General features: G+C 38.8%; 2 protein-coding genes across 3 annotated transcripts in view; both read right to left on the bottom strand.

Moving 5' to 3' along the window:
• Kiaa0319 (KIAA0319 ortholog) overlaps positions 1-202 on the bottom strand; it is a 69,432-nt gene extending 69,230 nt beyond the window's left edge. Inside the window, exon 1 of one of the 2 annotated variants that reach the window (XM_010622952.3) lies at positions 19-202. The gene's annotated coding sequence lies outside the window, so the exon portion shown is untranslated. The remainder of the gene's footprint in view (positions 1-18) is intronic. The other variant, XM_010622955.3, reaches the window with a different exon arrangement.
• Positions 203-4,176: 3,974 nt separating this feature from the next.
• Positions 4,177-12,024, bottom strand: Tdp2 (tyrosyl-DNA phosphodiesterase 2). The gene is made up of 5 exons (XM_010622956.3): positions 11,094-12,024; positions 10,237-10,328; positions 7,460-7,578; positions 6,052-6,222; positions 4,177-4,662 (listed from the first exon to the last, which is right to left on the bottom strand). Exons 1-5 carry the CDS (start codon positions 11,360-11,362, stop codon positions 4,381-4,383), a joined length of 933 nt encoding a protein of 310 aa, XP_010621258.1. The 5' UTR covers positions 11,363-12,024; the 3' UTR covers positions 4,177-4,380.
• Between the last annotated feature and the right edge of the window lie 1,557 nt (positions 12,025-13,581).

The following is a 13,581-nucleotide window of genomic DNA, read 5'->3' as shown; positions in this document are numbered from 1 at the left end:
GGAGCTGTGCGTTCTTACCTCCAGGAGAGACAGCGAACACAGCCAGTGCTCCGGTCCCCAGCTCTACCTGCTGGGGACGGCACCGCTCCAGCGAGACGGCCACGGGACACTCGCCCACCCCAGCTCAGCTTAGCTGGCGTCCGGGCAGCGCACGCGGTGATTCAGCGCCTTTCCGCTGCGCGGTTACCACGGCGACGCGCACGCACGCGCAACATGCGCCGGGATGGGCCGGCAGGAGTAGCGCGCAGGTTAACTCCCACCCCGCGGGGAACCAGGACTCGGGACGCGGGAATGCGTGGTGACTTGCGCTCCCCCTCCTTTCTTCCATCTGCCTCTTGCTTGCCATTAGGTGCTAAAGGGTTTGGGGAATGAAAACTCTCTAAATATATGCCAGAATGGCTCAAGGGAACTGTGGGCACACTGAGCCAAGGACCCTTCACGAATGTGTCCCTTGGAGTCACCCCACCAGCTACACAACTCCTCCACTTTCCTTGGAGGCTCTTTGGACTTCACCAGATAACCATCTGGGAGCCTGAGCGGGGAGGGGTCCAGACCAACACCCAGGTCCACAAGTTACACGTGCGCCCAGGGCACTAGGACCGCGTGCGTCTTGGGGAAGTGAGAATCCCAACCCCAGAAAACCTGGAAGGTTCTTCCTCATATTTATGCAACTAGGAATGGCAATGAGGGGCGGGGCGGAAGGGGAAGCCAGGCCTTCCCTGAGCACGGCTTGTCCTACCTGTCACAGTAGCTACAGTGCAATGCCTGGGGCCAAGCTGAAAGAGAATTTCCCAACAGATGGATATTTTTAATAACAACAAAAAAATTACCGAATGGACAGCTATGAGTTAACTGTTCTAAAACAACTATGGGTTAACTAGATAATTACGCTTTGTAAGTTGCACCTGAGTAGCCATGATCTCTGTACTGCCACTGAAGGAGCATAACGAACTCAGAAAGCCCGGCCAGAACGCTTTGCTTTGGCCCCCCCTCTGCTGCTCTGCTTTGTGTAAACTGCTTGCTATATTCCCAAGAAAACTCCAATGGAATTATGCCTCATAGATGTAAAAAATGTTAAATAACTAACCAACCAAAGACTGACAAATACCCTGCTATTGTACCTCCTGCTTGCAACCCTATAAAACTGCCGGCCCACTGATATTCTGGACCTGACTTCTTTGGGGAAAGATCCTGGTCAGGTCCACTGGTGTAAATAAAGCTGTTTACTGCCTGCAAACCTCTGGGTGCCTTCTGTTTCCCGGTTCTGGTATCTGCAACAAAGCCAAACACTTTAGCCAAGAAGCCCCCACTAGGCCAGGCACTGGCTATGGAAGAGCCACAGACAAGTTAACAATCTTGCTAACTCTGCTTCCCGGGTTATAAAAAGGAGATAACAGCACCCACAATGACTGGGGGAATTAAATGAGATAATGAACACTGAAAGCGTTAAAAACCTGACCAAGGTGGAAAAAGTGAAAATCAGCCTGGCAAACTGAAGCCTGAGGCTGGTGAATCTGAGACCAGCCTGGCCTACGTGGAAAGACCTTATTTCAAAGGTAACCTTGCCATTGAACAGGCTGGGAAGACAAATACAAGAAAGACAGAAGTAAAGTTCACAGAAGACATGTTTTGAGGTAACAATCCTATCTGAATTCCTATGGCTTACTTCTCTGCCATTCTCATCAGTAACTGGTGATGCCCAATTGCTAAGCTCCCTCCATTTTCTAAGGGCAGCACTAACCCTTAGTTAATGCCCACTTCTCCCGCCAGGACTCTGGAAAGCAAACTAACTGGAGCCTATCCTAGATTCCAAGGCACTGAACTCCTTCCACAGGAGCCACGGCTTCCCGAGGACATTTCTTCCTCCCTTCCCGCAGGGCACTCCACAGTACAGCAGTGCATCAAGTCATGATGTCAGTTATGGTCCCCAGCAGGGCTCATCAGATGAGGAAATATATTAAGCCAGAAAGTTAAACTAGAACATTTTTAAATTCAGAGCCACTAAGGTGAACATTATTTTCATTTATGTGTGATGAATGTGTATGCATGTGAACAGAGACATTGTAAGGAAGAGTTAATCTATTCCTTATGACACAGATGCGAGGCCACTCTCACGTCTCCTTGGCATTCAGTAGACACTCATTCAACTCCTGCCTCATGCAGATGGATTCTAGGGATGAAGTGATTCATCTTCAGTGCAGTTTTCCTAGATTTGCTTACTCTTGTTGGCTGGGGTATTTGCACAATAAAAGATAAATGTCTTACTTTGAAAATAGGAGAAACTGAGGTTTAGCAAACTTAAAATATACTCCATATCGTGCCAAACTGCTTAGCAAAAAGAAAAAAGATGTTCAGAGTAATAAAAGGGTCCCACTGTAATAAGACTATGGGCTGGAATTTCACCAAAGTAAGGCAAACAAAGCTATTAGAATAGAAAACCTTAAAATCCAAGTTAAACACTCTTAAGATATTGCAAATTAAGTTCTTTGTTTGAAAACTACTGCCCATGGGAGCAGACTGAAAGTAGTCTGATTATTCCTATTCATTCCACTTGCGACTTCTTATGTTTTGTCATTATAAGCACTAAAAAAGATGGTATTTTAGGTGGATGCTGAGTTATATAAAGGAAATTATACCTTGTTTTAAAACAATTATCTTTTAATGCACCACACTGCGTATTTTTGTATATTTAGATATACACCTATCTAGATTATTTTTGTAATACAAGATGGGGCTCTAACTTAATTCTATCAAATGAATAAGGAATTTATTATCCCCAATCCATCCATTTTTCAGAAATGAACTACTGTGTCCATTCTGTATGCTATTAAAATATTTTGATTTTCACTTTTAATCATTAAAAGTATGACTAATATACCACAGTCACTAAAAGGGGAATATTATATATAAATTCAAATTGTCATTTGTAGGTAATTTTGGCACTACTGATTAAGTTTGTCACTTCTCGTTTTTCCCACTGGATTTCCTTTTTCTTTACTAAGGATAGTCTTGGTAATTCTTAGTGGGATGAAAAGCAACACAAAAAGCTGTTTTCTTACACACAGGGAAATAGGAGCAGTGGAGCTAGAAATAGGTAAAAATCTTAATTACATCACAGACATAAAACACACCCAATCTATAAACACACAAAACTCTTTATTTATAATGCATTTCTTTTGAGGGGAATTTTCTTCTTTAAAGCACATCTGAAAGTATTGTCTATAGAGGTAGGGTTATATAGCTCAGTGAAGTGCTCTTCCCTAGTATTGTGTGATACTAGGGAATGGATGTAAAGGCCTAATTTCCATGTCCAGAAACACACACACACACACACACACACACACACTCACAAACACATGCAAACTCACAAACAATATGACACAAAAGGGGAGGGGGAAATGAAAAACGTACTCTTTATTCACATCCTGTAAAATATTTTCATTTTACAAGTAGCAAACCTAAAAGGCTATTTATCCTTATGCATTTATTTTTCTCTTAAAAAAAAAAAAGTCCCATCTTGCTGTAAAACTGATTTTAATCATGATAAGCACAACTTTGGTTACATGGCCACCAAAATTAATAAAAAAAAAAAGTTTAGGAATTTTAAATCATAAGGTTTCATTTGTAGCTTCCTGATTATGCACTGTTGGATGATAAAATTAAATGTGTTGTAGGATCACTGTCATCTACTTAACTGCAAGTCATCATGGCTTTTTCATTTAGCTAAATTTCTGAAATACAACTGTGACTCAGTCCCAAGAACTCAGTAACCTTTTTTTCTTTTTCTTATTTATTTCTGGTACCGAGGATCCAACTTGTGTTTGTGAGGCAGGCAGCAGCACCACTGAGTTAAATCACAAGCTAGTTTGTTTTCTTTTGATGACATTTAAAATATTATTTTGGTGCCTGATTGAAAAAAGAAATGTTAGTACCCAGACAATGTGGGCCCTATCTGAAATCCAACTGGTAGTTTATAAGCTCCTAGCCTTTCATTAAAAGGGTTTCACATTCTGAACACACATACATATATGCCTTAGTTTAAAACACACTCTGGGCCTGGTGGTGCATGCCTATGATCCCATTACTCTGTGAGGCTAAGGCAGGAGGGTCTCAAGTTCAAACCCAAGCTGGGCAATTTAATGGACTCACCAATTCAAAAAATGTTTTTAAATTAAAAAAAACAAACAAACAAACAAAAAAACACTGATTCTGAATTCTGAGGGCACAATTTACAACATAAAATCATAACCATTTTTTCCTGTAATAATGACTCACTCTACAGTATTAATTTCTCCATATTAAATTGACCTTTCCAGATAGGTAGAAATTATATCTGCAAAATTCCATACAAAATATCGAAAACTCTTATTTGAAAAGTAGTCACAATATGACATCTAAGTTACACAGCAGACCCCAGTGATCACTGGGAAATCTACCACAGTCCAGTTTTTCCAACCCAAGCAGGTCCAAACTTCGGGGAATAATATGTCCCTCTTCTGCTGCTGCTCTGAAAAATATTCTATCAAAACGAAGCTTACAAGTAGCAGGTATTCCAAGATTAGAGTTCATCTGGGTGTCCCAAGTATACTGGCAATGCTCAGGTTTGCCCAAAAACTCCCAGACATCCAAAATGTTGTTGGGTAAACCACCACATTTAGTAACCTGAAAAGAAATATTTTAAAAGATGTATATAATCATTTTCTTCTAATTTAAACAGTATACTTGTTAATACTACATCCAACTGTAACATTTTAAACCAAAAGTCAAAAATAATACAAAAATGTTCTGCCTTGAATAGGTACTTAATTTGGAGTGTCAGATAAAACTCAGAAGACTCAACACTCAGTTTCAGTTAATACTTTTGTTTTATTGGGTTTTTTTGTTTTGTTTTTCGGTACCAGGATTGAACTCGGGACCTTGCACTTGATAGGCAGGCGCCAGCACCACTGACCTAAATACCCGGCCCTAATGCTTTGTTTTTAAAAATTGAACTGATACAAAAAGAGAAAAAACTAGTCTACTAATTTAGATAATTGGCATTTATATGCTCCAGTAATATTAACGGCCTTCATGGTTTTATTTTAAATGTATTAACAATATTAATTATTCTTTCTCCTCTTCATATCTCAAGATTTAAAATTTTTTGCTAAGCTCATGGTAGGGTCTATGCTTACCATGTGGGAGGCCCTGGGTTGCTTGTACTCCTGGCTTTTGTGAATAACACTGCTGTGAGGTGGGTGTACAGATGTTTGTCAAGTTCTTGCTTTCATTTTTCATAAGTATATACCTAGGAGTGGAACTGCTAGATCATATGGTAATACTACGGTTAATGTTTTGAAGTCCTAAAAAAACATTCCACTGTGTCCCAATGGAATTAAGAGGAAAGAGACTTTGTTTCAGATCTGGCCATTGTGGAAGAAGCAAAAGAGGGTAAGAGACTGATAAATTATTATGACCCATCAACATGGATCTTGTGTAGAGAATATATCACTACATTCTGTTAATCATTAGTGTGACTGCATTTTTTTGTGATTACTAAAATCTCACATTTAAAGCTTTAAAAAAAGAGTTGGCACTGGAGGATACTGCTCAGTGCTACAGCTTTTGCCTAGCATCCACCAGGCCCTAGGTGTACACCTAATACTGCCCCATTCAAAGTTAATAAAATCCAAAAAAGAATCACAGAAGAGTGAATGCTAGGGACAACTAACATCTTTCTCACCTTGCAATTAGGGCTTCTGCAAAAAAATTCAGTTTCAATCTTTTTTAAACTCTTCTAATCATTAGTTTCTCTATATGCCTCTTATTAGCACAACATATACATTATTTTACATTACCTATTTCATACAGAGTATGTGTTTTTGCTCAGTAATGAAGAGACTCTCCTGCCCCTTGAAACACAGCAAAAGCTAAGATATCTGTTACTCGCACATTCAAGGTCACTTAGACATTCTGAGTGACAAAAAGTCCCAGTGTTAACAGCTTTGATTAAAGGAAACTAAACTCTTCTCTACATCTTCACACACTTAGTGGACAGACTTTGATACTCACTTCTTTATCCCTTAGATTTGTATCTCCTGCAAATATAACTGTAGCCAACTCTGGAGCCTCTTGTATTTTCTGTAACACCAGTTTTAACTGATTCATTCGTTCCTCAGCATGTCCTCTGGTGCTCTCCAAATGGGAAGTCATAAGGCAAAGTTCATTTCCAGACAAACTCACCTGCAACAGGATAATTAAGTTGTCACTGACTACTAATGGTGAACTCTGATGACACAATCAGCAGCCTTTTCAAGCATCAACTGATACATTTCTGAAACTGTAATCTTAGCACTACCCCACCTCCAGATCAAAAAAGAAATGTAAGGTGCTAACCCTGCCTGCAAAGACTGCTAGGCAAACATGACTCACTCCCCATGTCACCTCTTCTGTGATTCCTTCCCCCATTTCTCCAAAGCCACAAACAGCTTATTCCTTTAGAATCCTACTGCATGCCAGACAGACTGCTGTTAAGGCCCCAAACTGAAGTAAAAGCACAGGTATTTCCCTCCCATGAAGCTATAAGTCACTTGTAAACTCAGATCATTTTCATTTATTGCTGTATGGGTACTCAAAAATTGTTAGTTAATGGAATGAATGAGAATCGCTTACCATATTGATAACGACACTAACACAGGATCTGTCTTCATACTGTCTGCAGAACTGAGTCCAATTCTTTCACACTGGACATTCATGCTCTTCTATAATCTGGATCCTGTCTACTTCTCAACCTCCTGTCACACTACCTCCTTCAAAACCTCCACACACACCGAACAGAAAGCTCACTCATGCCCATGCATACATACCTCCTGTGACTTGCAGAACTTTCTTTGCTCATGATGGTTTCTCTACTTGACTCTTCATGTCTACAGCATATGTATTTTTCAGAGGTGTATATTTCAATTCAAATACCACTTCCTTCACAAAATCCTCACTAAATAATCATCGCAAACACCTCTGTCCAAACTTCCAGAGTATTACTTATAACTGCACTTATGCCTTTCCTTTATTTTAGTTACTATCTACACCATCTCTCCCTTATTAAACTGTTTGAAAACAAGACCTATTTTGATTCAGTTTCATAAGCCTTACAGAGTACAACACAGTACCATGAATAAGTACTGCGGAGAAAGTAAAAAGTATTACTGAGGAAGCAAATGTGGAATATCTGCAAACTCAAATATTTTTAGGAAAACAAAATATTCTTAGGAAAATACCTAATACATTAAAAATTCTATTTTAAAAAGTTAGTCCATATTCAAAATTTATACAGAAATCCAACAAAGTTCTTTAAGACTATTTAAAAGAATGTACATATAAGGAACAAATTTTTCTCAAAAGACAATTTTCTTTTAAAAGATAACACCATGGGATAATTTTAAAAGTCTGCTTTTTAAAAATTCAAATGTACATTACTTACATGCACACACAAAAGGTTCCTCATCATTTTAGTACTTGGAAAAGGAATGATCTCTTGGCTTTTTAATTTCACTCTTGATTTCTTCAACATTATAGCTGTGAAATATCCTTCTTCATGACCTTCAAATGTTTGGGGAAAAGAATTTAGGCTGAGGTCAAAAGTACTTTCAATTTTCCACAAGCTCTCCTACCTAAAGATGTTATAACAAACAGGTAACAGATACTTAAATGGATATTCATCCTTAAACTATTATTTCAAAATGTGGTCAACATGGTCAATTAAGTCTATGTACTTACCTGCACTCTCCCCAAGTTTAAGCAGAAATATACAAGAAATATAAAAATAAATGAGGCTGGGAGTGTTTGTTTAGCAAATGTAAGGCCCTGGACTCAAACCCTTGCACCACAAAATTTAATAAAAAAGTGCAGAGGTGGGTACAGATAGGCACATATAGTAAATTTGCGGCCAATATCAAATAAGAAAATTTGAGAAATTTCTGGACAAGATGACCAGGAAAATTAAACTGAAGCAAAACAATAGGCACTTACTTGTCATGCTAGAAGAAAAATCTCAAGAAATGAATAAAAAAATTAGAAAGATATAAACCTGCAAGAAGAAAAAAAGAAGACAGGTATGGTGGTACATGCCTGTAATCCCAGCACTCGGGAGGCTAAGGCAGGAGGAAGAGAGTTTGAGGACAGCCTGGGCTACATATCAAGTTCAAAGCCAGCCTGAACTACACAGTGAGACCCCAGCTGCCAGGAGGGGTATGTGATAAAGATGGATAGAAGGAAAGTGGATTGAGGTTGGGACTGCAAAAAGGGTTAAGTAAAAGAATGTGTCTACTCAGGATGGAGCATAAGCTGCTTCCTTCTGCAGCATACTACCAGTAGGCAGGCAGCACAGGCACACTGCCATCACTCAGGAGACAGAGTTCCATCATTTTTTTAAACAGTTTTTTTTTGTTGTTGTTTTGGGTTTTTTTGGTCCCGGGGATCAAACTCTGGACTTTGCACTTGCGAGGCAGGCTCGGTGCTACTGAGATAAATCCCTGGCCCTGTATTTTAATTTTTGAATTGGGGTCTTGCTATGTTGACCAGGCTTATCACAATTCATGGTCTCAAGCAATTTTCTCACCCCAGTATCCAGTATAGCTAGGCTCCACCAGGCCTGACTTAAGAAATCTTTATTAGAAAACAGTCCTCAGATGAAAGGTTTCTATATACTAACATAATGACAACTGCCCCTTCCCCATTAAACAAACAACTGGCTTCATAATCAATCCTTCACTTACTTCTAGTACGGTGCACTAGCTAACCTTGCTCAGAATCAGTGTTTTAGTACCAGATAATGAAATGTGAAGCCAGAGCCAAAGATCCCTATACATCTTAGGAGCATGGCTAAGGTGACATGCCAGACACCATCATAACAGAAAACAAAAAGAAGAAGAAAATATGAAAGTTAAAAGTACTAATGAGGAAGGTCTCTATTTGAGAGGGATTCTAGAAAAGGGGAAGGGAAGTGACTACCTAGAAATCTAGATCCATTCAAAACTACCAACTGTGAGGCTAGAACACAGGTGTTTTCAAATATGATAGGATTAAAAACTTTATTACTCATTGAATATGCCTTATAACATAATTAGAAAATGGACTCCAATAAAATGAGACAGTAACCCCAGAATAAAACATGGGACTCTGAAAACAAATCCAAAATAAAAGGGATCCCCAAAAGCATGCATAAAGGTGGCACACAGAGAGCGACACAGAGATTGAGAGCCCTCTTGTGACAAACCACTTCCAGAGTAAACCAAAATTAAAAATCACAAACTGTGTAACAGTAAGTCAAGGAAAACAATATATATAAAAATAATTTGAGCAAAATGCTACTTTGAATGTACTTAGGAAAGACAAATGGAAAATTTAAATATTATTCAGGGAAAAAAGGTGAAAAAAGAAAAACGATGAATTAAAAGGAATTCATAAAGACTATTTATTTATTTATTTAGTACATGGAATTGAACTTGGAACCTTGTACTTGCAAGGCAGGTGGCATAACCACTGAGCTAAATTCCCAGCCAAATAAAGCTGCATGGATTTCTTTGGAAAAAAATAAATGTTGAAATAAAAAAGCATAACCAGGATGTGATTATCACACTTAAAAAAATTTGTAACAACTGAGCTAGGGGTATAGCTCAGTGGCACAGCACATGCTTGGCATGCACACGTCCTGGGTTGGATCTCTAGCACAAGAAAAGAAAATGAAATATTGAATTTCACCAAAAAGCTAGTCAATATCTGATTTCATAATATTCTCTTACAATTTTTTTTTTTTTTAGTATTAGGTATTGAACCCAGGGTCTTCACACTGAGCTACATCTCAGCGCCCACCCCCCTTTTTTAAATTTTAAGATAGGGCCTAAGTCACCAAGCTGCCCAGGCTGGGCTTAAATTTGAGATCCGCTAGCTTCAGGCTCCCAGATGGCTAGAATAACAAGTGTGTTCCACCATATGCAGCTTCTCGTATAATTCTTTCAGTATCCTGTGCCTTATTTTTCTCAAACTTATTTGTACTTTTCTTTTCTATATACTCTAACCGGCAAGTTCCTAAGTTATCTCTTTCACTGGTTTGCTTTTTTAAAGAGTTAAATAGGGGCTGGGGATTTAGCTTAGCAGCATAGAGCCTGCCTGGCAAGCGTGAGGTCCTGAGTTTAACCCCTGGTACCAAAAACAACCACCACCACAACAAAGACAAGTTAAATAACAGGAAAGTACTACCTGTAATAATCTCATAGCTCCTTGCTCTCTTCTTTAGGTAGCTATAATAAGGTGGAATAACTTCCTGCAGAAATACCACATCTGGATTGTACCTAAAAATATTAATTTAACATAAATACAAGGTATATACCATTTCATTTCCAGCTACCTTGATGAGAAATTCCACAACATACAAGAAATACAAAGCTATCACTCCCTATGGCACCTAAACTTTATACTTGTTACTTTATTAATAATACAATATATTATTACTATTGGTAACAAAATAAGAAAGAAAGATCTGTACTCTTTAACAGATAGTACTATAATGATAAAATTAAAAAGAACTGCAGGGCCAAGGTGTAGCTCAGTGGTAGAGCACTTGTGTGAAATGCTAGCATGTGCAAAGCCCTGAGTTGGATGCCAGCAACACAAAAACAAAACAACACTGTAAAGAATGAAAACAGAAAGCACTCTTCTCAGAGACAACAGAACTATACTTGAATAGATGCTTTCAATGTCATTTCTTTGGATCATCTTAAAGGTTATTATCCACAGTGAAAATGGCTTCAGAGAACTGAAGTACTTTGACCAAGGTCACAGAGCTAGAATGGGGCAGAAACAGATCTTTCTGGTCATTTCATGGCATTAATTACACACAAAGCTTAGTATTATCTTAAAGTGCTTCTAACAAATACTGATCTTCCCCCTCCGTGCCAATTCTCAGAGATAATCAATCACCTCAACTTCTTCAGGTGTTTCTTCTCAGAGCTGGATTTTGAACCTAATTATAAAGTCCACAATCTTACATGGTTATTTTGTAGATACATAAGACACATTATCACAATAAAGTATTAAACAGAAGCAACACCACTTACAAAGCTAAATAGGAACACACTCCTCGAGCCCTTTCTTGTAGACTGTTTAGATCCAATCCATCAATATTCCACGTGATGAAAGAGAACATGCTCCCATCTTCTTGCTTAGTGTTTTCAAATGAGCAGATTTTAGAACTACTGGAGTCAGCTGTTTCTTCACTAGTTAGGTCAACACTGGTAAGATCGGGATAAAACAACTTCACAAATATTACAAACTGATTAAGAATTATTTTGTATTTGTAGTCAATTTGCACGTACAGATTAAGCATGCCAATCGAAAATCAAAATGCCCGCTAAACTGAAATATTTATGGTCCCAAGCACTTCAGATAAGGGATACTGAATCTGTAAATAAATTTTAAAAGATTCTTAGAGAGCAAAAGTCATACGTATAAGGAAAAGTAAGAATATCGCTGTTACCCAAATGTCTGTTCACTTACAGATAGAGCAGAAAAGCCTCAGGAAAGGTTATTTTTTAAAAAGACCCCCCCAATCCCCATAGTTTTAAAATATAGCCAAGATTCACCAACTGCTTTAAGATTTCCCTTGTCTCCTGAGAGACACTTAACACAGATTCCAATGCAGATAGCTAAACTACTTTAATGTTTAATTTCATTTTTTGCTAATAGCCTGGAAATTTACTAAAGAACTAAGATTCACAGCCCTACTCAGTCAAAGCTCCTCCCCATCAGCCTTCAGTTTTTCTAGTCATAAAATCATCCTATCAATGTCCTTTTTCCATTTTTACATTTTACTTACATTTTTGTTAAAGGCAACATCAAAAAATCTAATCAGGTCACGTTCCACAAATATGAAGGCCTTAGAAACACCCTGAAGCTTTTTTCTCTCCTTAGTGAACTAAAGTTTATCATCTTTTTTTCTTTTCAGTAATGAGGATTAAACCCAGGGGATGCTGAGCTACATCCCTACCCCTTTTTCTCATTTTCATTCTGAGACAGAGTATTACTAAATTACCCATGCTGGCCTTGAACTTTCAATCCTCCTATCTCAGCCTCTAGCTGGGATTAGATTACAGGCCTGTGGCAACCACCACAGCTAGTGGCTTTTGATCTGAGTTCTGAGAGACAACAGACCATAGTCTAAACCACCATCTAATTTGTTTTTGCCAATTTACCATTTTGAAGTAAGGGATTCCTGACTGTCCCCTATGTTACCATTCCTCAGCTTGGTACATTTTTTCTGAAGATCTATTTCAGGGAATCCATTCTCTTCACTCTAATTTATCAGTTATAATTTAGTCAGCTTCAACTTTGAACCACTGTTCTTGGCTCCTCCATGCACAAAAAAAGGATGGATATGGAGCTAGACTTGCGCTTAGTTAACAGATTACAATTCTAGCTCCACAGGAAGATGCACACTTGACGCTCTGAAATCCCAGGAAAGAGGATCTGACTAGTTTGGGCTGGGTAAACACTTCCTTGATCAATTGCTTTTTGACTATTACAAGGGAGGAAGCCAACAAGAAGCTAAGCAAAGAAGAAACCTAATGAAAAATGATCTTATCACATCCATAAGCCCGTGAAAAGGTCAAAGGGAGAAAAAAGACTCCACCACGAAAAGCTCTCACTGCCAGAACTTTGATACATTCAGAAAACACTGAGAACTTATAAGTGCAAAACATTGTATGAGACTTCAGGAAATCAACAATGTACAAAACAAGTTGTCTTTATGGAGCGTGTAGTCTAGCAGAAGATAAAAACACTGAGGGACAACGAGTGTGCAGACTACATTGTTAAGACAAGGATCATGCAAGATGCTATACAAATAACTCAAAATGCAACCTTACCTACTCAGGACATTAGGGAAAACTTATTGGAGATAGCATGACTAAGCTGAGGCCTTTCAAATACTAGTTAGCAAGCAAAGAGAAAGAAAATGTTCCAAACAGAGGTGATAATAGCAAGCAAAAATGGCTCAGGAAGTGAAAGTCTGGCATGTCTCGGGTACTAAAGGAAGAGTGGGAGGATATGACCCTGGTTAAATAGGCAGAGACCAAACGGTAGAGTCTTGCAGGCATCCGGACTTTAAGAACAGTGCAGGAACTAGGGCAGGGCACTGAAATGACAACAGCATGTCTGAATTTTAAAAGGAAAAACAAAACAAACAAAACAAAAACAAAACACCTTGTTCTGGCTGGCTGGAGGAAAGCAAATAATCACAACAGGAGACAAGATGTCCAAGTTACTATTCGTCAACAGAGGATTTTTCTCATTTGTTTCAAAACTCTGGCTTATGTCTCCAATAATTCGAGTCAAAAAGACTGGAAATGGGAGAGAGATGTGGGGAGCAGATAAGGGGGAAAGGGAGAGGAATGTAGAAATGATGATGAAGCAATACGTCTAAGTACCAACATAAACGAACAGATACACGGCAGATTTTCCTCCCAGTCTCCAACTCCCGGTCCAAATGCGCTCCCGACTCCGGAGGGAAGCTTGGTCTGGCCGCGGCGCGCCCTGCACCTGGAGCGC

This window comes from Fukomys damarensis, unplaced genomic scaffold (genome assembly GCF_012274545.1).
Source record: "Fukomys damarensis isolate Sample0158 unplaced genomic scaffold, DMR_v1.0_HiC HiC_scaffold_10, whole genome shotgun sequence".
Classification (NCBI taxonomy): domain Eukaryota; kingdom Metazoa; phylum Chordata; class Mammalia; order Rodentia; family Bathyergidae; genus Fukomys; species Fukomys damarensis.
The sequence above is the reverse complement of the archived record's forward strand: the minus strand, read 5'-3'. Positions and strand labels throughout refer to the sequence as shown.

What these genes read in the sequence shown, in the direction of transcription:
- Tdp2 (XM_010622956.3), bottom strand. Translation starts at nt 11,362, where the DNA reads ATGCTTAATCTGTACGTGCAAATTGACTACAAATACAAAATAATTCTT. An exon ending in GAGCTATGAGATTATTACAG is followed by an intron (nt 7,579 to 10,236) that starts GTAGTACTTTCC and finishes AAACATTTGAAG; the next exon opens with GTCATGAAGAAGGATATTTC. An exon ending in CAAATCTAAGGGATAAAGAA is followed by an intron (nt 4,663 to 6,051) that starts GTGAGTATCAAA and finishes ATTTCTTTTCAG; the next exon opens with GTTACTAAATGTGGTGGTTT.